General features: G+C 38.5%; 2 protein-coding genes across 2 annotated transcripts; both read left to right on the top strand.

Annotated features, from left to right (window-relative positions):
* Nucleotides 1-5,070: 5,070 nt before the first annotated feature.
* LOC134679361 (glucose dehydrogenase [FAD, quinone]-like) lies at nt 5,071-11,605 on the top strand. The gene is made up of 6 exons (XM_063538265.1): nt 5,071-5,109; nt 5,426-5,589; nt 8,685-8,767; nt 9,047-9,204; nt 9,506-9,620; nt 10,236-11,605. The coding sequence occupies exons 2-6, from the start codon at nt 5,433-5,435 to the stop codon at nt 11,574-11,576; spliced, it is 1,854 nt and encodes a 617-aa protein (XP_063394335.1). The 5' UTR covers nt 5,071-5,109; nt 5,426-5,432; the 3' UTR covers nt 11,577-11,605.
* A 2,075-nt stretch (nt 11,606-13,680) lies between these two features.
* LOC134673167 (glucose dehydrogenase [FAD, quinone]-like) lies at nt 13,681-19,807 on the top strand. The gene is made up of 6 exons (XM_063531123.1): nt 13,681-13,716; nt 14,032-14,195; nt 16,913-16,995; nt 17,275-17,432; nt 17,734-17,848; nt 18,467-19,807. Exons 2-6 carry the CDS (start codon nt 14,039-14,041, stop codon nt 19,805-19,807), a joined length of 1,854 nt encoding a protein of 617 aa, XP_063387193.1. The 5' UTR covers nt 13,681-13,716; nt 14,032-14,038.
* The last annotated feature ends 888 nt before the right edge of the window (nt 19,808-20,695 follow it).

Here is a 20,695-nt window from a genome sequence, read left to right on the forward strand (position 1 = left end):
TCGTTTTTTCTCAGTAACAGAGGTAATTCAGTGCTAAGGTGTCGGGACCGCACCATGAGTCCCAGCTATAGAGGTTTCTCACTTATCCAGGTCCCACTTAACCAGGTTTCACTGTACTTCCATGCTACGTAGTTTCACTCTCCCCTTGATTTCCACGACTCCTGCACCTCTAGCACAACTGGCCGCGACAGACGCGAGAAGTGACAGATCGGCGCGACTTGGCGGCTTGTCGCTTGTTGGCAGCACAACTCACGCGCGAGAGCCGCGACAAACTCGCGATCAGGTGTCACTGTCAGAAAATGACAACGATCGCGACTTTGAACTAAAATCCGTAGCACAACTGCCTATTTAGAGACAAAATATTCTCTCGTCTTTATGTCAATCCGCGAGTCGAAGTCTACGCGACTTTATAACGCGACTCGCTCTCGCGGGTGGTTTGCTTGTACTTTTTTAACTAAACTCATGATAATTATAACTTAAAAACAAGTTTCATGTAGTATGTAATAATATAATTTGTATAATTACTTATTGCCCTAAGGAATAAGGAAGTATGGAACAATCACTAAATGCGCTTTACGCACTCGTATATCGATTATGCACGGTGCAACCTACATCTACAAGTACCACAACACACCCATCATGTTTACAACTTTAATTTCAAACAGCTAGCTTGTAGGTACTCAATTAAGTAAATAGGTACATATGTAGGATTTTTAAATTTCAATTCAGGTTCGTAATTTTGTAAAAGTAATCCTAAGACTTCCTTACACAAAACTTTCATCAACCTAACAACGGAGCCCGCTTGCTTGTACATAAACGAAGCCGATGAGGTGGGTAGGTACAAATGTTCAAAACAAAACAAACTATCCAACTTATTAAGTAAGCCATAGTCTTAGTAGTAATATTTAGGATCACGGTTAGATGTCTAATTTCAACAATCTCTTACTATTTAGGTACCTTTTGGAACCTTCCTCGACTTCAACAAAACATACCTACATGTGGCCTATGCCCGCTGCATCGTACTGTAACAGAATGATGTAATACGTGGCTATAACAGGATCATGTCCGGCTCAAAATCATGCTTTGTATGAAATATTACCAGTCATCACCCACTAAACCATTCCGTCCCCTGCCAACACCATACCGTGACTGGACCGAGCCGACCAACAATATTTTGAAGTAGTCGTTACGCTCATGTCATAGTCTGCGTAGCATAGGTACGGTTATCATATGGTCTACCATATTGAAACTCCTCTAGATCATACCCGTGTTCTACATGTTTCACTTCATGTTTGACAGGTCCTGATACGATCATGCTATAATATGTTGCTGTCAGCATTAGGTATGAAGTGGGCCTTGGGGAGTTAATCATGGCTTCTAGGAGTTCTAGGTACCTACTAGAGGTGTGCGCCGATGGCAAAATCATCGGCGGCGGCGTCCGATGATTTTTTGACCGGCGGCGGCGGCGTGATCGGCGTGAAATCGGCGTGGCATAATTTTTGATACTGCATGAGAACGTGGCTGTAGAAACTCTACATTAAAGCCTTCTGAGTATTTACTAGGCTATCCAAAGCATATTATGTGTGTTTTCTAAATTATTGCCGAAAATTATATCCCGGCATGTCACTTGGCAACCATTTATTACCAATACCTACCTAATGGTTACCAACGGTATGTTTAAATATTAAATTAAAAAGGATACTTTAAAACGCTACATTTTAGGCAGTATTTTTACTTACTTTTAAGCGAAATACAAATAAAATAATAAATAAAACACAAAAAAATCTTTAAGTGCCTTAAATCTATATTAACTTTTCCCAGCCGCTGTCGCCTCACTTAGGATTTGTTACGATATAATGATGAATACTTTACATATGTCTGAACTGAAGTTTAACAGAAAACTATGTAAGACTAAAGATATCGTCGTTTTCGAAAGTAAACTTATCTGGCCGGTTGATTCGCTCAACAGAATGTCTTTGGAGTGTCCCGTTTTATAGAATATTAAGGTCTACTTTGTTTTCTTTACTCCTAGCTTAGTGAAGATATTTGGTGATTTAAGTTCCTATAAGTAGGTATCATTGTTTAGGTATAGCTTATTACGAAGCTTTAACCTGACTTTTATAATTTTGATTGAAATATATATTACTAAGTAAAAGAAGCTGATAATCACCATAAAATGACTAAGAATTGATCGTGTGTATTTTTAAATGAAATTGTATATTATGTGATAAATAAATCAAATCATATCTATCATATGATGACATTGATGTCTTGTTGATGACTCTCATGCGTGTCACCAGAATCATACGAGAAATCATAAAATACGCAATTACAGCTTGCTGGAGATTCTAAGAAAAAAATAGCATGTTTATGTCCTAGGATATGAACCTGCTATTTTCTTGACTTTAGTTCACTGATTAAATTGACAATAAAGAGACTATTGATGTAAAACAAAATGCGTTGTACAAAAAAGCTGTGCGATAAAATATCAAATAATAACCTGAGATCCAGAAACAAGATCTTGTTTAAATTAACGCTAAATCGTTATCACAGCTAACACCGCAACAACAAAAATTATGCTAATATGCTTCACTGGCAAATAATAAGCGAAAAAGCATAAGGATCTTTAAATTATACCTCTGACACTATCTACTCACTACGCAACATGGAATAAGACACGATAGGTATCAAAATTTCCCACGCCGATTATACGCCGGTCAAATTTATCGGCGGCGGCGGCGTGGAAAAATCGTCGGCGGCGGCGGCGCGGCGGCGCGGCGCACATGTCTAGTACCTACCTACTTTATTTTTGTTTCTTTTCAGGTAAAAATACAGGAGAGAAAAAAAACAATATTTAAATTAATAGTATATTGCTTTGCCTTATATATTCTTGCTATATTCGACTTCTTATTATTAAACCTAATATATATTAACATCTAGAACCGCAATAGAGAAATTGTAAGAATCTTCTTTATTACCCTTGAAAAGTATTTTCTCTCTTCCTTTTTCTTCGACATGCGGCGTAGGACAATTAAATATCACCCTGGAAAGAAAATTGGTTTATAAACAAAACAATAAAATATGGTCATGACTTCATCGAAGACTATGAAATAAGCTTTTCATATCAATTTGTCAAATCATAAACAGTTGTTACACAGTACACACATATGCCATCCAATATTGGCACAAGAAAAACTATATGAAACTTATTTGAGAGTTAGTGCGGCAGCTTAGATAGGTACGCCATAACCGTTAGGGTTATTATTAATAGTTCACCTCCTCGGTGGTGTTCTTAAAGCTAAAGCGTTTCTCACATCTTAGTTAATTCAGAAAAGTGGACAGCTCCGCGTTTGAAACCTACAAGCTTGCCTAGTGTGTTTCTTTTCCTGACTCTCCACTTCGGGTCCCGTTGGCACATTCCTGTTAACAATATTTTTCTTTGGGTGCTGGGATATCAATCGTGTCTAGGAACTCTAGGATAATGCTGAACTTATTCTGAAAAAAAAACACTATTTACAACAGGAACAAAACCAATAATAGCAATTCTAAGAGCAATTCCATTAATTATACTTACAAAAATATTTTATTTAAAAGGTTTATTAAACAGAAATTTTTAACAACATATATTTTAAGAAATATTATCAATATTAAGTATATAAGGCTCTATTACTTAATTTTTTTCATATTTTTTCCCGTAATTAAATGTTGACAAAATTTGAAAGTTCCTTGACTTTGACAGAAAAAACTTAACCATCGACAAAAAACTAGATTTTTTACCACCAAAGAACGAATGATTTAGCGCATCCCTGGTTTCCGATTCAGTGTTGCCACTTGCAAATATCGATTTGTTTAGACTTTGATTTCGCCGGGTAACACTGACGAGTCGCGCCGCGACTTTGAGTTCTCTACGCGGCTGTTGCAGTCGCGGGTACAAGTTATGCTACGGAAATCGACAGATTTGACAGCCGCGGGAATGGCGACTCGAGTCGCGGTCTAAGTCGCGGATGCAAGATGTGCTAGAGGTGCTGTTGTTGAGCTTTACCCGGCCAGTTATTAATGAAGGTGTCTAAGTACTCTAAGTCGCCCCGCCATCTCCGTCTGGGCTTGCCAAGTTATTATTTTATTAACACTGATAATTTTAATTCAATTCAATTTTTAATTCAATTCATTTATTTAATTCAGACATACATATCCATAAAATTTGCTTCATCATCTCATTTATCTTCCTCGCATTATCCCGGCATTCTGCCACGGCTCATAGGGCCAGGGCACGGAGCCTGGGGTCCGCTTGGCAACTAATCCCGAGAATTGGCGTAGCGACTGGTAAATATCAAATGATAATTTCGTACGTTATTAATAATCATTACTTGCGAAAGTCGTGACGTCGCGGCCGTAAGTTCAAGCAATGATAGTAATTATACATTGCATGCTTAATTACTTTAATTAGTTATTTTATTAGGAAAAACGAAACGTTGTAATTTTTAACCGACTTCCAAATCTTAAAGAAGGAGGTTATCAATTTGGTTGTACATGTTTTTAGTTATTATTTTTTTATGTTTGTTACTCCATATCTCCGTCATTACTGGACCAGGATTTTTAGACTTAACCCTTTAACCGCCAGAGTCTGATATATAAGACATTACATATCCAGCTCATTTCGCCACAGTCTGATAAGTAAGTCAAAGATCTGATTTGGTTTTTACAGCACATTTATAACTCCCATAACTATGCCAACCTTCCTCTGCGTGGTACAATTACTGACGGTGGCGACACGAGCACGCTCGATCAAAAATTGCTGACGGTTAAAAGGGTAATAAGAAAGAAGGGTTTACGAATACGCAGTAATCGGTCATTCCTGTAGTTACCTATGTGGTTTTGTTAGTTTCTTATCGGCATGAAAGTGTGAAATACAGTGTTATACCAAAAAATAATTATTTTTCTTCGAACTTGGCTGGACACACTACCGTCACTACCGAACTAGGTATATAATGCTCAGTATTTATTAAGCCAAGCAAACTGTCTCTTAATAGTAAGATCGTGATCCTGACAGTGATAATCACCTCTGTGAGCAGCACGCGCCGCTTTCTCTGCCACCTCTGCTCTATACAAGTAAGATAGTTTGGGAAAAATCGTTAATGCTTTTCAATGACATTTTACATACCTATGTACAATAAAACTCATAAATTTTGTATTCTGCGAAGAAATAATCCAAAAGTATTAGTGATAGTACCTACGTTCTTTTCTGAAACTTCTTTTATTTTTATTTCTTATATTAAGTATGTTTACTTTGCAGTACTATTGTTATTATAAGAAATGTTTTTTGTCTATTCTATAAAATTTACTTATTTAAATAGGTTTGAACAGAAATCACCTGCATTAAATATCTAATTAAATAATGACTAAAACTTATCTACAAAAATCGCAGTTCGAATATGGTAGACACCGTATGGCAGCCGCCAAACATCGCTCAACAATGCCCGGCACAGACAAATCTCACCGCATGTACCCCTTTTGCTTTCGTGTATCTCAATTTGTTGGTGAAACTGTTTGGCTCGGCGCCGGATCGTGCCCCTGAGCCTGTAGACGCAGGTAAGTGACGTTATAGCTACTAGACCTATTGCAGCATCGACCAGTTGTGACCAATGTACCCACGCAAATTTGACCGCATGTACCCCTTTTGTGCTCGTGTACCTCAACTTGTGGGTGAAGTTGTTTGATTCAGCGCAGGTAGGAGACTAATTGTTGTAGTTTACTAGCTTGCTATTGTAACCTAACCGGTTCAGTCCTGCTGGCATCAGCAAGTGTTACCTAGCGTATCTAAATTAATCTCACCTCTTTTAGTTATTTTGCGCTCATGTATTCAGTATCTGAGTATCTCAACTAGTATTAGTGCTGGAGCGCCCAAAACACACGCCCATGACACATAGTGGACCCCGCAGTAATTCCTCAGCCAGAAAAAACTTTACAATATGACAAAGTATCAATAAATAAAAAGTATTGTATAAATATCCAAAGAATAATAATAATAGTATTTAAGTAAATACCTAAAGTCTTAAATCGTTAATATTTTTTTACGGAAAAATGCTCCGTTCAAACTTTCGTCTTCACCGAAAATATTCATGTAACGTATTGCAACAATATATGAAATATCAAAAAAAAATATTCCAGCAGAAATACCAATAACTTATTTGGTAAAAAAATTTTGGACGGAGGAATTACTCGGTTAAATATATGAACAGATTTGTATTTTTACGTATAAATACCTAACTTAGGAGTGTTTTTAGGGTTCCGTACCGCAAAACGAAAAAACGGAACCCTTATAGGATCACTCGTGAGTCTGTCTGTCCGTTTGTCACAGCCTATTTTCTCGGAAACTACTGTACTAATTAAGTTGAAGTTTGGTACACATATGTAAATTAGTAACCCAAAGATGGACATTTTTTTTTATAATTTTAAAATACATAGGTTCGAAGTTATTTAAGAAAGTACAAATAGCCAAAAAATGACCATTCCCCCTGTATCTCCGAAACTACTGGGCCCAAAATTTTGAAAAAAATACTCAAAATAGTTCTTTACCTATAGATGACAGGAAAACCTGTTAGAAATGTGCAGTCAAGCGTGAGTCGGAATTATGTACGGAACCCTAGAAACGCGAGTCAGACTCGCACTTGGCCGATTTTTTTTTTGGATATTTATAATGTTAGTTTCGGCTCATACTATACAATAACCAAGCAAAATTTCATCGACTGAGGAATTAATGCATGGGTCTCCATACAACAACTTGCTTCGTTTATATAACACTTTAAACTCTCGCGTTTTGTACACATATTCAATTACACAAACGGGTCTACCGCGATATAATTTCATTGTTTTTACCTTTAATTCCGACGTTTCAGCTGAGTTGCACCAGCTGTGGTCACGGAAAGACTGACGTCCCAACAAATGTCAACGGAGATATTAATAAAACAAAAACAACACTAAACTACCCGAAATTAGTTTATAAAAATGTTCGGGGTAGACAAAGAAATTGCAGCTACCCGTTAAAGTTTAATGTTTATTGTCCACGGCACCACGGTACACTGGTCCGAAGATATATCTGCTGGTTTCAACATTTGAATTACTGGTCCCCAAGTAGACGATAATTTGTAACCGTCCTCTCGATTGAAATTTTTAGGGTGTTTTTTGATTTCAATCGCCTCTCTCACGATCCGCGGATAATAGTGTCGCTCGTTGGAGAGGACTTTGGGTTTATGTAGCTCTATCCAGTGATTCGTTCCTGTTGTCAGCAAGTTCTCAGCTATTGCGGATTTGTTTACATGGCGATTTTTAACAGCTGCTATGTGTTCCTTTACCCTCTCTTGAATACTGCGCTTTGTTTGGCCAATGTACGCACTTCCACAACTGCATTCTATCTTGTAGACACCCGGATTCTGGTACGGAATGACATCCTTTGGGCTGCGTAAAAGACTTGCTACTTTAGATAACGGCGTGTATACAGTCTTAATGGAGAATTTCTTCAGTACTGATCCAACTTTGTCCGTTATCCCTTTCACATACGGCGTCAGTCTTTCCGTGACCACAGCTGGTGCAACTCAGCTGAAACGTCGGAATTAAAGGTAAAAACAATGAAATTATATCGCGGTAGACCCGTTTGTGTAATTGCTTCGTTTACTACACTACATGCACAGGTAGGATAATATAATTCAAGAAAGGTGGTTTTCAATTAGGTACGCCGGTTATGCCATTCATACTCGTACAATTCACAGCAAAACAGTGTCAAAACACGAGAAAGCTGAAGTCGATTGTGTTAATATTTAAATTTTTATTAGAAATTTAATTACTTGATGTTAAATTTTCATCACGACGTTCATGTTTATTGTTTGGCGATAAGAAAAGTACAATGTTTCTTCGATAATAATTATGAAAACTTGAAAAGTCTCTATCTCTTTATAATTGGGTTTATACGGACAACCGGGCTTTGAGAACATACGCATATTATAAATCTTATAATTAGGTACATAATAATAATGGTCCCGAGAATTTGTAAAAGACAGACATAATAATAATAATATATTCTTTATTGTGCACCAAATAATGAAAAGGAATACAGAAAAAGAACAGATATTACATTAGGTAACAACAGGCGGTCTCATCGCTCAAAAGCGATCTCTTCCAGACAACCTTTGGGTAGCAGGAAACCAATAACTTACAACAATGAACGGGTAGTGCAGATACGAGATTACGTAGAATACTAATAGAATAGCCTCACATATTAAGAATAAATATAAAAGATATATTAAAGAATTATTCTAAGTAAATACAATAAATATATAAAATACATATATATATATATATATATATATATATATACATATATACATACATAAATAAATACATATTTGCTATTAAAAAAATTTTTAGTAAGTGGTACTGGTAAAAAGGCTCCAGGCCTATAAAACTCCTCTGTCATAAAATGGCCACGGATTCCTATGAGATAATGGATATCAGGAGCTCTCTGGAATCTAACTTGGGACTCATCGAATTTTTAGAACGCTTGAGTCTCTTCGAATTTTTTCGGCATAGTTAGCCGCTTTGGTGTTGTGCTGAAGTACAAGTAGTTGGATCGGTGAATCCAGAATATCATTTACCTTCTACACATTATGCATTATTTCCTCTAATTTCAGAAACCTATGACTTCATCGTTGTAGGAGCCGGGGCCGCTGGATGCGTCGTTGCTAATAGACTCAGTGCAATTCAAGAATGGAAGGTAAGTTATACTTAACTGACGTCTTCTTTTTTCCAAGTCCATAGAAAGTTTGTAATCAGCGACCACTGAGCAACGCAGGCTTCGTCAATCGTCAAGTCGCCACGAAAACAATTCAGCTACAGCTAACTGATGTAGTATCGCTTATTTCGTATTACCGTTAATTCAAACTTGTTATGCTTCAATTTTAACCTAAAATTAGACAAATATTACATGAGAAGATTTCGTTCTTGTGTCGATGATTTCATGTGTTTAAATTTAATACGCGCCCAAACTGTTCAGGTGCTACTCCTAGAAGCTGGTCCAGAAGAACCAGAGATAACCTCAGTTCCCGCTCTGTCCACTGCGCTCCTCAACTCAAACTTGGACTGGCAGTACAGAACCATGCCCAGCAACGTCGCCTGCCTGGCCTTCCCGAACCAGCAATGCAGTTGGCCAAGGCAAGTTGTGAATTCTCCTCATCGTATCTGCTACATTTTGCTATCTCACTCCATCCTCTATAACTATTGCCCGTCATCATCACACACTTCCTACATGATATGTGGTTAATAATAATCGTTTTTACTCAGTCTATTCCTTGATCTTGCAGCCTTCCATATTTATAATACTTAGGTATCATGAGTTTCACTTACATCTCAACTTCTCTTGACAATGACAGATAATTTCTACATCTTCTCATCACATCTTATGTGTACCGTACCAGGCTGAAAAAAGTACTGAATAAGCTGACAATTGTTTCAGGGGTAAAATGATGGGTGGTTCGAGTTCCATCAACTCATTTGTGTACGTCCGCGGCAACAAACTCGACTACGATGATTGGGCGGCGCGTGGTAACCCGGGCTGGAGCTACCACGAGGTGAGCAACGCTGAACGCAATATCATTACTAAGATGCCTTCTATCATTGCAGCATTCTCCTTCCCAGCCTATTTTGGCCTTTCGACTTCACTTCCTGGTATAAGCTACAGCACTATGTTTTCGTCTGTGTCATGTGTGACATTCTGGTTCTTCCTCTTCTTTCTTTTCTAAATTTTGCCCTCCAGGATGGTGATCCCAATATACTTCACTAAACAGAACATCCCATAAGCACTATTAAATTCGACATGGGCCTCGTCATCAGTTGTTCTCTCAATGCTGGGGCCCATGACAATTACGATTTCTTATTGAAAACTAGATTTATTCAAGTGCTCATGGCACTTTGTGCAGATGTATTTGCATTGTCTAAGGAATTTCGACTTTGGGGGGTTCGGCATCTATAAGGCTTCTTGCCTTTATTATAATTGTCTCCAAGCTATATACACGTACGCCTAATTTGGCTAATTCCACTAAATCATCATAGTGTCATAAAAGGTAGTGAATATTCAAATTCAACAGATACCCTAATTTATTCAGGTCATCACAAGAAAATTAGGACTTAAAATGTATGCTGAAAAAAAATGCTATTAAATAATGAGAAAACGTTTTGTTCCGCAGGTATTACCATACTTCAAGAAATCTGAAAGGAATCTAAACATAGAAGTGTTAGATCGAGCATATCACGGCGTGAGCGGCGATCAAGCCGTGTCTTTCTTTCCCTATGTAGACGATCCCGCTATTATGATGACCGAGGCCTTCAACGAGAACGGGCTGCCGATTAATGACTGTAATTCCGCCCGACAGTATGGAACCTCACAGGCCCAGGTCATCTCAGAAGAGGGACAGAGAGCTTCCACTAACAGAGAGTTTATCAGGCCCATCAGATATAAAAGGAAGAATCTGACTGTCAGACCAGAAGCCGAAGTTATCAAAATACTATTTGATGAAAGCAAAAGAGCTTCTGGTGTACAATACATTAAAAACGGTCTTCTTTTCACAGCTTATGCAACTAAGGAAGTTATCGTGAGTGCCGGATCTATAAATTCTCCAAAACTACTAATGCTTTCTGGAATCGGACCTAAAGGACACTTGAATGATCTAAATATACCAGTGATCTCAGATTTACCGGTTGGAGAAAACCTGCATGATCACGTCACTTTCAACGGTCTTGTTGTTGCATTGTCAAATAAAACCGCAACCACTGTCAGCCAAGAAGAGATAATTGAAAATATATTAGAGTACAAGCAGATGGAAGTCAAAAGGGGTCCATTGTCAGGCAACGGCCCAGTGAACAGTATATCTTTTTATCTGACAGAACCTGGCTTGCCGGCTCCCGATATCCAAGTACAAGTTAACAATGTGAACTGGGAAGAATATGTCAGAGAACCTACTGATTATGAGAGTTTGGCTATCTTCCCGACAGCGTTTTATAATGGAGTCATTCCACGGGTCATGAACAATGTTGCAAAGAGCAGAGGTAGATTGCTCCTCAACGCGAGTGATCCTTACGGACATCCTTTAATATGGTCTGGATATTTAACTGATCCACAAGATTTAGAAGTACTAATTAAAGGTGTGAAAAGGGTTTTGGCTTTGGAAAGCACTCATGCTTTTAGATCTAGAGGTGCTTACTTCGTTAGAACCCCTCTACCAGCGTGCAAGCACTTGTCTTGGGGTACATACGCGTACTTCGAGTGTTTGGCGAGGTCTTATACATCTAGTACTTACCATCCTGTGGGGTCTTGTAAGATGGGCCCCGCTGGCGATCCCACGGCAGTGGTGGACCCCAGGCTCAGAGTGTATGGAGTGACAGGTCTAAGGGTTATAGACGCGTCTATGATGCCACAGGTAATTCGAGGTAACACGAATGCTCCGTCAATTATGATTGGTGAAAGAGGAGTGGCTTTAGTCTTGGAGGATTGGCTGGATAAATATAACAAGTATAAGTATAAAAAATGAGAAATCTGGAAAACTTTACCAGTGACGCGGCTACAACAATGGAGTGTGTGAATTATCATATGGAATCTTAAAAACTTACATCAACTTTAACACACTTTAACTTCCGACCATATATGATCTCTCCCTTAGACAATCCCCTAGACTTCCTATACTTACAATTTATTTATTATAATACTTAATAAATCAACATACATACTTAATAAAGTTATTATTATTCTACTTTAAATAGGCCGTTATAGCGTCCCTCTGCTGGGCAAAAGCCCTCACAGAACCGAACAAGGGTTAGGTTAGGTTAGAACTGCGAGCCTTACAGAAACGAAATGCTACTTGAAAAGTGGGTTTGATTAGGTTCGAACTGCGATCCTCACAGGACCGAGCTGCTATCAGAGAATTGGGTTAGGTTAGGCTAGAACTACGACCCTTACAGAAGCGAAATGCTAGTAGAAAAGTCACCCACTTTTACCTCCTTTTCTACATAGTGTACCATCTACAATAATCTTTCACCGGCCCCCATAGAAATCGGTTTTTTTTTTTCTTAAAAATTATCTAATAAACAGTGGCGGATTTGCAGTCTTTGCCGCCCTAGGCCCCTGGCCCTGTAGCCGCCCCTTTCAAGGCACCTATAATATTGACTACATTTTGAGTTATTTCTTGTTACCATCAGCGAATTTTTTGTCACATTTTGCCGCCCCTAAATATCTTGCCGCCCTAGGCCCGGGCCTACTGTGCCTTAGGGCAAATCCGCCACTGCTAATAAACCTTTGTCTGAAAGCAAAGTCGTCGTCAAAGAATATCGTCGATTTATTGTATAAACATGTTTTTAGGACTTTTTATATGATTTCTGTAATAAGACCGCTGACAGTTTTTTTGACAATGACCGAAAACAACTTTCTAAGCCTATCATTTCATAGGGCAGATTCCACACATACCTACTTGGAAAATATTCAAGTTACGTCATATAGGTAGATAGATAGGTTACGAATGTTACGATGAATGAAATAAACTTTACCATTCTTAATACTTCCATGCTACGTAGTTTCACTCTCCCCTTGATTTCCACGACTCCTGTTGTTGAGCTTTACCCGGCCAGTTATTAATGAAGGTGTCTAAGTCGCCCCGCCATCTCCGTCTGGGCTTGCCAAGTTATTATTTTATTAACACTGATAATTTTAATTCAATTCAATTTTTAATTCAATTCATTTATTTAATTCAGACATACATATCCATAAAATTTGCTTCATCATCTCATTTATCTTCCTCGCATTATCCCGGCATTCTGTCACGGCTCATAGGGCCAGGGCACGGAGCCTGGGGTCCGCTTGGCAACTAATCCCGAGAATTGGCGTAGCGACTGGTAAATATCAAATGATAATTTCGTACGTTATTAATAATCATTACTTGCGAAAGTCGTGACGTCGCGGCCGTAAGTTCAAGCAATGATAGTAATTATACATTGCATGCTTAATTACTTTAATTAGTTATTTTATTAGGAAAAACGAAACGTTGTAATTTTTAACCGACTTCCAAATCTTAAAGAAGGAGGTTATCAATTTGGTTGTACATGTTTTTAGTTATTATTTTTTTATGTTTGTTACTCCATATCTCCGTCATTACTGGACCAGGATTTTTAGACTTAACCCTTTAACCGCCAGAGTCTGATATATAAGACATTACATATCCAGCTCATTTCGCCACAGTCTGATAAGTAAGTCAAAGATCTGATTTGGTTTTTACAGCACATTTATAACTCCCATAACTATGCCAACCTTCCTCTGCGTGGTACAATTACTGACGGTGGCGACACGAGCACGCTCGATCAAAAATTGCTGACGGTTAAAAGGGTAATAAGAAAGAAGGGTTTACGAATACGCAGTAATCGGTCATTCCTGTAGTTACCTATGTGGTTTTGTTAGTTTCTTATCGGCATGAAAGTGTGAAATACAGTGTTATACCAAAAAATAATTATTTTTCTTCGAACTTGGCTGGACACACTACCGTCACTACCGAACTAGGTATATAATGCTCAGTATTTATTAAGCCAAGCAAACTGTCTCTTAATAGTAAGATCGTGATCCTGACAGTGATAATCACCTCTGTGAGCAGCACGCGCCGCTTTCTCTGCCACCTCTGCTCTATACAAGTAAGATAGTTTGGGAAAAATCGTTAATGCTTTTCAATGACATTTTACATACCTATGTACAATAAAACTCATAAATTTTGTATTCTGCGAAGAAATAATCCAAAAGTATTAGTGATAGTACCTACGTTCTTTTCTGAAACTTCTTTTATTTTTATTTCTTATATTAAGTATGTTTACTTTGCAGTACTATTGTTATATAAGAAATGTTTTTTGTCTATTCTATAAAATTTACTTATTTAAATAGGTTTGAACAGAAATCACCTGCATTAAATATCTAATTAAATAATGACTAAAACTTATCTACAAAAATCGCAGTTCGAATATGGTAGACACCGTATGGCAGCCGCCAAACATCGCTCAACAATGCCCGGCACAGACAAATCTCACCGCATGTACCCCTTTTGCTTTCGTGTATCTCAATTTGTTGGTGAAACTGTTTGGCTCGGCGCCGGATCGTGCCCCTGAGCCTGTAGACGCAGGTAAGTGACTTGTTATAGCTACTAGACCTATTGCAGCATCGACCAGTTGTGACCAATGTACCCACGCAAATTTGACCGCATGTACCCCTTTTGTGCTCGTTTACCTCAACTTGTGGGTGAAGTTGTTTGATTCAGCGCAGGTAGGAGACTAATTGTTGTAGTTTACTAGCTTGCTATTGTAACCTAACCGGTTCAGTCCTGCTGGCATCAGCAAGTGTTACCTAGCGTATCTAAATTAATCTCACCTCTTTTAGTTATTTTGCGCTCATGTATTCAGTATCTGAGTATCTCAACTAGTATTAGTGCTGGAGCGCCCAAAACACACGCCCATGACACATAGTGGACCCCGCAGTAATTCCTCAGCCAGAAAAAACTTTACAATATGACAAAGTATCAATAAATAAAAAGTATTGTATAAATATCCAAAGAATAATAATAATAGTATTTAAGTAAATACCTAAAGTCTTAAATCGTTAATATTTTTTTACGGAAAAATGCTCCGTTCAAACTTTCGTCTTCACCGGAAATATTCATGTAACGTATTGCAACAATATATGAAATATCAAAAAAAAATATTCCAGCAGAAATACCAATAACTTATTTGGTAAAAAAATTTTGGACGGAGGAATTACTCGGTTAAATATATGAACAGATTTGTATTTTTACGTATAAATACCTAACTTAGGAGTGTTTTTAGGGTTCCGTACCGCAAAACGAAAAAACGGAACCCTTATAGGATCACTCGTGAGTCTGTCTGTCCGTTTGTCACAGCCTATTTTCTCGGAAACTACTGTACTAATTAAGTTGAAATTTGGTACACATATGTAAATTAGTAACCCAAAGATGGACATTTTTTTTTATAATTTTAAAATACATAGGTTCGAAGTTATTTAAGAAAGTACAAATAGCCAAAAAATTACCATTCCCCCTGTATCTCCGAAACTACTGGGTCCAAAATTTTGAAAAAAATACTCAAAATAGTTCTTTACCTATAGATGACAGGAAAACCTGTTAGAAATGTGCAGTCAAGCGTGAGTCGGAATTATGTACGGAACCCTAGAAACGCGAGTCAGACTCGCACTTGGCCGATTTTTTTTTTGGATATTTATAATGTTAGTTTCGGCTCATACTATACAATAACCAAGCAAAATTTCATCGACTGAGGAATTAATGCATGGGTCTCCATACAACAACTTGCTTCGTTTATATAACACTTTAAACTCTCGCGTTTTGTACACATATTCAATTACACAAACGGGTCTACCGCGATATAATTTCATTGTTTTTACCTTTAATTCCGACGTTTCAGCTGAGTTGCACCAGCTGTGGTCACGGAAAGACTGACGTCCCAACAAATGTCAACGGAGATATTAATAAAACAAAAACAACACTAAACTACCCGAAATTAGTTTATAAAAATGTTCGGGGTAGACAAAGAAATTGCAGCTACCCGTTAAAGTTTAATGTTTATTGTCCACGGCACCACGGTACACTGGTCCGAAGATATATCTGCTGGTTTCAACATTTGAATTACTGGTCCCCAAGTAGACGATAATTTGTAACCGTCCTCTCGATTGAAATTTTTAGGGTGTTTTTTGATTTCAATCGCCCCTCTCACGATCCGCGGATAATAGTGTCGCTCGTTGGAGAGGACTTTGGGTTTATGTAGCTCTATCCAGTGATTCGTTCCTGTTGTCAGCAAGTTCTCAGCTATTGCGGATTTGTTTACATGGCGATTTTTAACAGCTGCTATGTGTTCCTTTACCCTCTCTTTGTTTGGCCAATGTACGCACTTCCACAACTGCATTCTATCTTGTAGACACCCGGATTCTGGTACGGAATGACATCCTTTGGGCTGCGTAAAAGACTTGCTACTTTAGATAACGGCGTGTATACAGTCTTAATGGAGAATTTCTTCAGTACTGATCCAACTTTGTCCGTTATCCCTTTCACATACGGCGTCAGTCTTTCCGTGACCACAGCTGGTGCAACTCAGCTGAAACGTCGGAATTAAAGGTAAAAACAATGAAATTATATCGCGGTAGACCCGTTTGTGTAATTGCTTCGTTTACTACACTACATGCACAGGTAGGATAATATAATTCAAGAAAGGTGGTTTTCAATTAGGTACGCCGGTTATGCCATTCATACTCGTACAATTCACAGCAAAACAGTGTCAAAACACGAGAAAGCTGAAGTCGATTGTGTTAATATTTAAATTTTTATTAGAAATTTAATTACTTGATGTTAAATTTTCATCACGACATTCATGTTTATTGTTTGGCGATAAGAAAAGTACAATGTTTCTTGGATAATAATTATGAAAACTTGAAAAGTCTCTATCTCTTTATAATTGGGTTTATACGGACAACCGGGCTTTGAGAACATACGCATATTATAAATCTTATAATTAGGTACATATTTGCTATTAAAAATTTTTTTAGTAAGTGGTACTGATAAAAAGGCTACAGGCCTATAAAACTCCTCTGTCATAAAATGGCCACGGATTCCTATGAGATATGGATATCAGGAGCTCTCTGGAATCTAACTTGGGACTCATCGAATTTTTAGAACGCTTGAGTCTCTTCGAATTTTTTCGGCATAGTTACCCGCTTTGGTGTTGTGCTGAAGTACAAGTAGTTGGATCGGTGATGGATCGGTGAATCCAGAATATCATTTACCTTCTACACATTATGCATTATTTCCTCTAATTTCAGAAACCTATGACTTCATCGTTGTAGGAGCCGGGGCCGCTGGATGCGTCGTTGCTAATAGACTCAGTGCAATTCAAGAATGGAAGGTAAGTTATACTTAACTGACGTCTTCTTTTTTCCAAGTCCATAGAAAGTTTGTAATCAGCGACCACTGAGCAACGCAGGCTTCGTCAATCGTCAAGTCGCCACGAAAACAATTCAGCTACAGCTAACTGATGTAGTATCGCTTATTTCGTATTACCGTTAATTCAAACTTGTTATGCTTCAATTTTAACCTAAAATTAGACAAATATTACATGAGAAGATTTCGTTCTTGTGTCGATGATTTCATGTGTTTAAATTTAATACGCGCCCAAACTGTTCAGGTGCTACTCCTAGAAGCTGGTCCAGAAGAACCAGAGATAACCTCAGTTCCCGCTCTGTCCACTGCGCTCCTCAACTCAAACTTGGACTGGCAGTACAGAACCATGCCCAGCAACGTCGCCTGCCTGGCCTTCCCGAACCAGCAATGCAGTTGGCCAAGGCAAGTTGTGAATTCTCCTCATCGTATCTGCTACATTTTGCTATCTCACTCCATCCTCTATAACTATTGCCCGTCATCATCACACACTTCCTACATGATATGTGGTTAATAATAATCGTTTTTACTCAGTCTATTCCTTGATCTTGCAGCCTTCCATATTTATAATACTTAGGTATCATGAGTTTCACTTACATCTCAACTTCTCTTGACAATGACAGATAATTTCTACATCTTCTCATCACATCTTATGTGTACCGTACCAGGCTGAAAAAAGTACTGAATAAGCTGACAATTGTTTCAGGGGTAAAATGATGGGTGGTTCGAGTTCCATCAACTCATTTGTGTACGTCCGCGGCAACAAACTCGACTACGATGATTGGGCGGCGCGTGGTAACCCGGGCTGGAGCTACCACGAGGTGAGCAACGCTGAACGCATCAATATCATTACTAAGATGCCTTCTATCATTGCAGCATTCTCCTTCCCAGCCTATTTTGGCCTTTCGACTTCACTTCCTGGTATAAGCTACAGCACTATGTTTTCATCTGTGTCATGTGTGACATTCTGGTTCTTCCTCTTCTTTCTTTTCTAAATTTTGCCCTCCAGGATGGTGATCCCAATATACTTCAGTAAACAGAACATCCCATAAGCACTATTAAATTCGACATGGGCCTCGTCATCAGTTGTTCTCTCAATGCTGGGGCCCATGACAATTACGATTTCTTATTGAAAACTAGATTTATTTAAGTGCTCATGGCACTTTGTGCAGATGTAATTGCATTGTCTAAGGAATTTCGACTTTGGGGGGTTCGGCATCTATAAGGCTTCTTGCCTTTATTATAATTGTCTCCGAGCTATATACACGTACGCCTAATTTGACTAATTCCACTAAATCATCATAGTGTCATAAAAGGTAGTGAATATTCAAATTCAACAGATACCCTAATTTATTAAGGTCATCACAAGAAAATTAGGACTTAAAATGTATGCTGAATGAAAATGCTATTAAATAATGAGAAAATGTTTTGTTCCGCAGGTATTACCATACTTCAAGAAATCTGAAAGGAATCTAAACATAGAAGTGTTAGATCGAGCATATCACGGCGTGAGCGGCGATCAAGCCGTGTCATTCTTTCCCTATGTAGATGATCCCGCTATTATGATGACCGAGGCCTTCAACGAGAACGGACTGCCGATTAATGACTGTAATTCCGCCCGACAGTATGGAACCTCACAGGCCCAGGTCATCTCAGAAGAGGGACAGAGAGCTTCCACTAACAGAGAGTTTATCAGGCCCATCAGATATAAAAGGAAGAATCTGACTGTCAGACCAGAAGCCGAAGTTATCAAAATACTATTTGATGAAAGCAAAAGAGCTTCTGGTGTACAATACATTAAAAACGGTCTCCTTTTCACAGCTTATGCAACTAAGGAAGTTATCGTGAGTGCCGGATCTATAAATTCTCCAAAACTACTAATGCTTTCTGGAATCGGACCTAAAGGACACTTGAATGATCTAAATATACCAGTGATCTCAGATTTACCGGTTGGAGAAAACCTGCATGATCACGTCTCTTTCAACGGTCTTGTTGTTGCATTGTCAAATAAAACCGCAACCACTGTCAGCCAAGAAGAGATAATTGAAAATATATTAGAGTACAAGCAGATGGAAGTCAAAAGGGGTCCATTGTCAGGCAACGGTCCAGTGAGCGGTGTATCTTTTTATTTGGCAGAACCTGGCTTGCCGGCTCCCGATATCCAAGTACAAGTTAACAATGTGAACTGGGAAGAATATGTCAGAGAACCTATTGATTATGAGAGTTTGGCTATCTTCCCGACAGCGTTTTATAATGGAGTCATTCCACGGGTCATGAACAATGTTCCAAAGAGCAGAGGTAGATTACTCCTGAACGCGAGTGATCCTTACGGACATCCTTTAATATGGTCTGGATATTTAACTGATCCACAAGATTTAAAAGTACTAATTAAAGGTGTGGAAAGGGTTTTGGCTTTGGAAAGCACTCATGCTTTTAGATCTAGAGGTGCTTACTTCGTTAGGACCCCTCTACCAGCGTGCAAGCACTTGTCTTGGGGTACATACGCGTACTTCGAGTGTTTGGCGAGGTCTTATACATCTAGTACTTACCATCCTGTGGGGTCTTGTAAGATGGGCCCCGCTGGCGATCCCACGGCAGTGGTGGACCCCAGGCTCAGAGTGTATGGAGTGACAGGTCTAAGGGTTATAGACGCGTCTATGATGCCACAGGTAATTCGAGGTAACACGAATGCTCCGTCAATTATGATTGGTGAAAGAGGAGTGGCTTTAGTCTTGGAGGATTGGCTGTACAAATATTACAAGTATAAGTATGGAAAATGAGAAATCTGGAAAACTTTACCAGTGACGCAGTTTACAGTGGAGTGTATGAATTATCACACATTTATGTAGGAAAGCCTCACAAAAATGAGTATAAAATAAAGATTTTTTACAAGTCACATATTTTTTGTTACTCGCGCGAAATTTTCAAACTCTAATCTAGGCCTTATTGGGATTAGTCCGGTTTTCTCACGATGTTTTCCTTCACCGAAAAGCAAGTGGTAAATATCAAATGATATTTCGTGTATAAGGTCCGAAAAACTCATTGGTACAAGCCGGGGTTCTTATGCCCTAAAATTATAGCCCTAAAACCCTACCCATGCAGCATTCTGGCTTGCAACAAATGTTGTGTGTATGTATAGGAAGTAGGTAAGTCAGCAGAAAATCTCGGGTACGTATAACAATAACTTATTCTACACGTAATACGGCACTCGCGTTCTGTTCGTAGACCAATCAATAAAGCTGCTGAATGCAACTAACATTATCCCATTTTTACGCTTCTGAACCCCTAGTGTAAATTTCATTCGATAGCGTGACGATCATTCGCGTTTGTGTAATGACTATTTTTTGTAAGGGATTATGAACAGCGCGCCAAGCGGGAAGTTTTGGAAACTCAAAATCCCATACAAAATGACACTTAAACGCAAACGCGTACGTCGCGTCACACTATACGCTATCGACGAATTTTACACTAGGCGTACTGTACGTACATCGTCCCTATTAGATATTAGGTAGATTTGGCTTGGCCAGTTTTTATCAGAATTACAAAATATATATGTTGAATAACTTTATAAAATGACTGATGTAATGAAAACTGGCCAAGTCAAATCTAACCTGCTTTAAGATCTCGCATTTTTTTTAAATAACAGCAATTGTTATAGGTATCCAATA

This window comes from Cydia fagiglandana, chromosome 2, assembly GCF_963556715.1.
Source record: "Cydia fagiglandana chromosome 2, ilCydFagi1.1, whole genome shotgun sequence".
NCBI lineage: Eukaryota > Metazoa > Arthropoda > Insecta > Lepidoptera > Tortricidae > Cydia > Cydia fagiglandana.

Bases quoted from the DNA above. Each gene is read 5' to 3' on its own strand.
- LOC134673167 (XM_063531123.1), top strand. From the start codon at position 14,039: ATGGTAGACACCGTATGGCAGCCGCCAAACATCGCTCAACAATGCCCG. The intron at 16,996-17,274 runs GTAAGTTATACT...CAAACTGTTCAG, and splicing joins GTGCAATTCAAGAATGGAAG to GTGCTACTCCTAGAAGCTGG. The intron at 17,433-17,733 runs GCAAGTTGTGAA...CAATTGTTTCAG, and splicing joins CAGCAATGCAGTTGGCCAAG to GGGTAAAATGATGGGTGGTT.
- LOC134679361 (XM_063538265.1), top strand. From the start codon at position 5,433: ATGGTAGACACCGTATGGCAGCCGCCAAACATCGCTCAACAATGCCCG. The intron at 5,590-8,684 runs GTAAGTGACGTT...CTCTAATTTCAG, and splicing joins CCCTGAGCCTGTAGACGCAG to AAACCTATGACTTCATCGTT. The intron at 9,621-10,235 runs GTGAGCAACGCT...TTTGTTCCGCAG, and splicing joins CGGGCTGGAGCTACCACGAG to GTATTACCATACTTCAAGAA.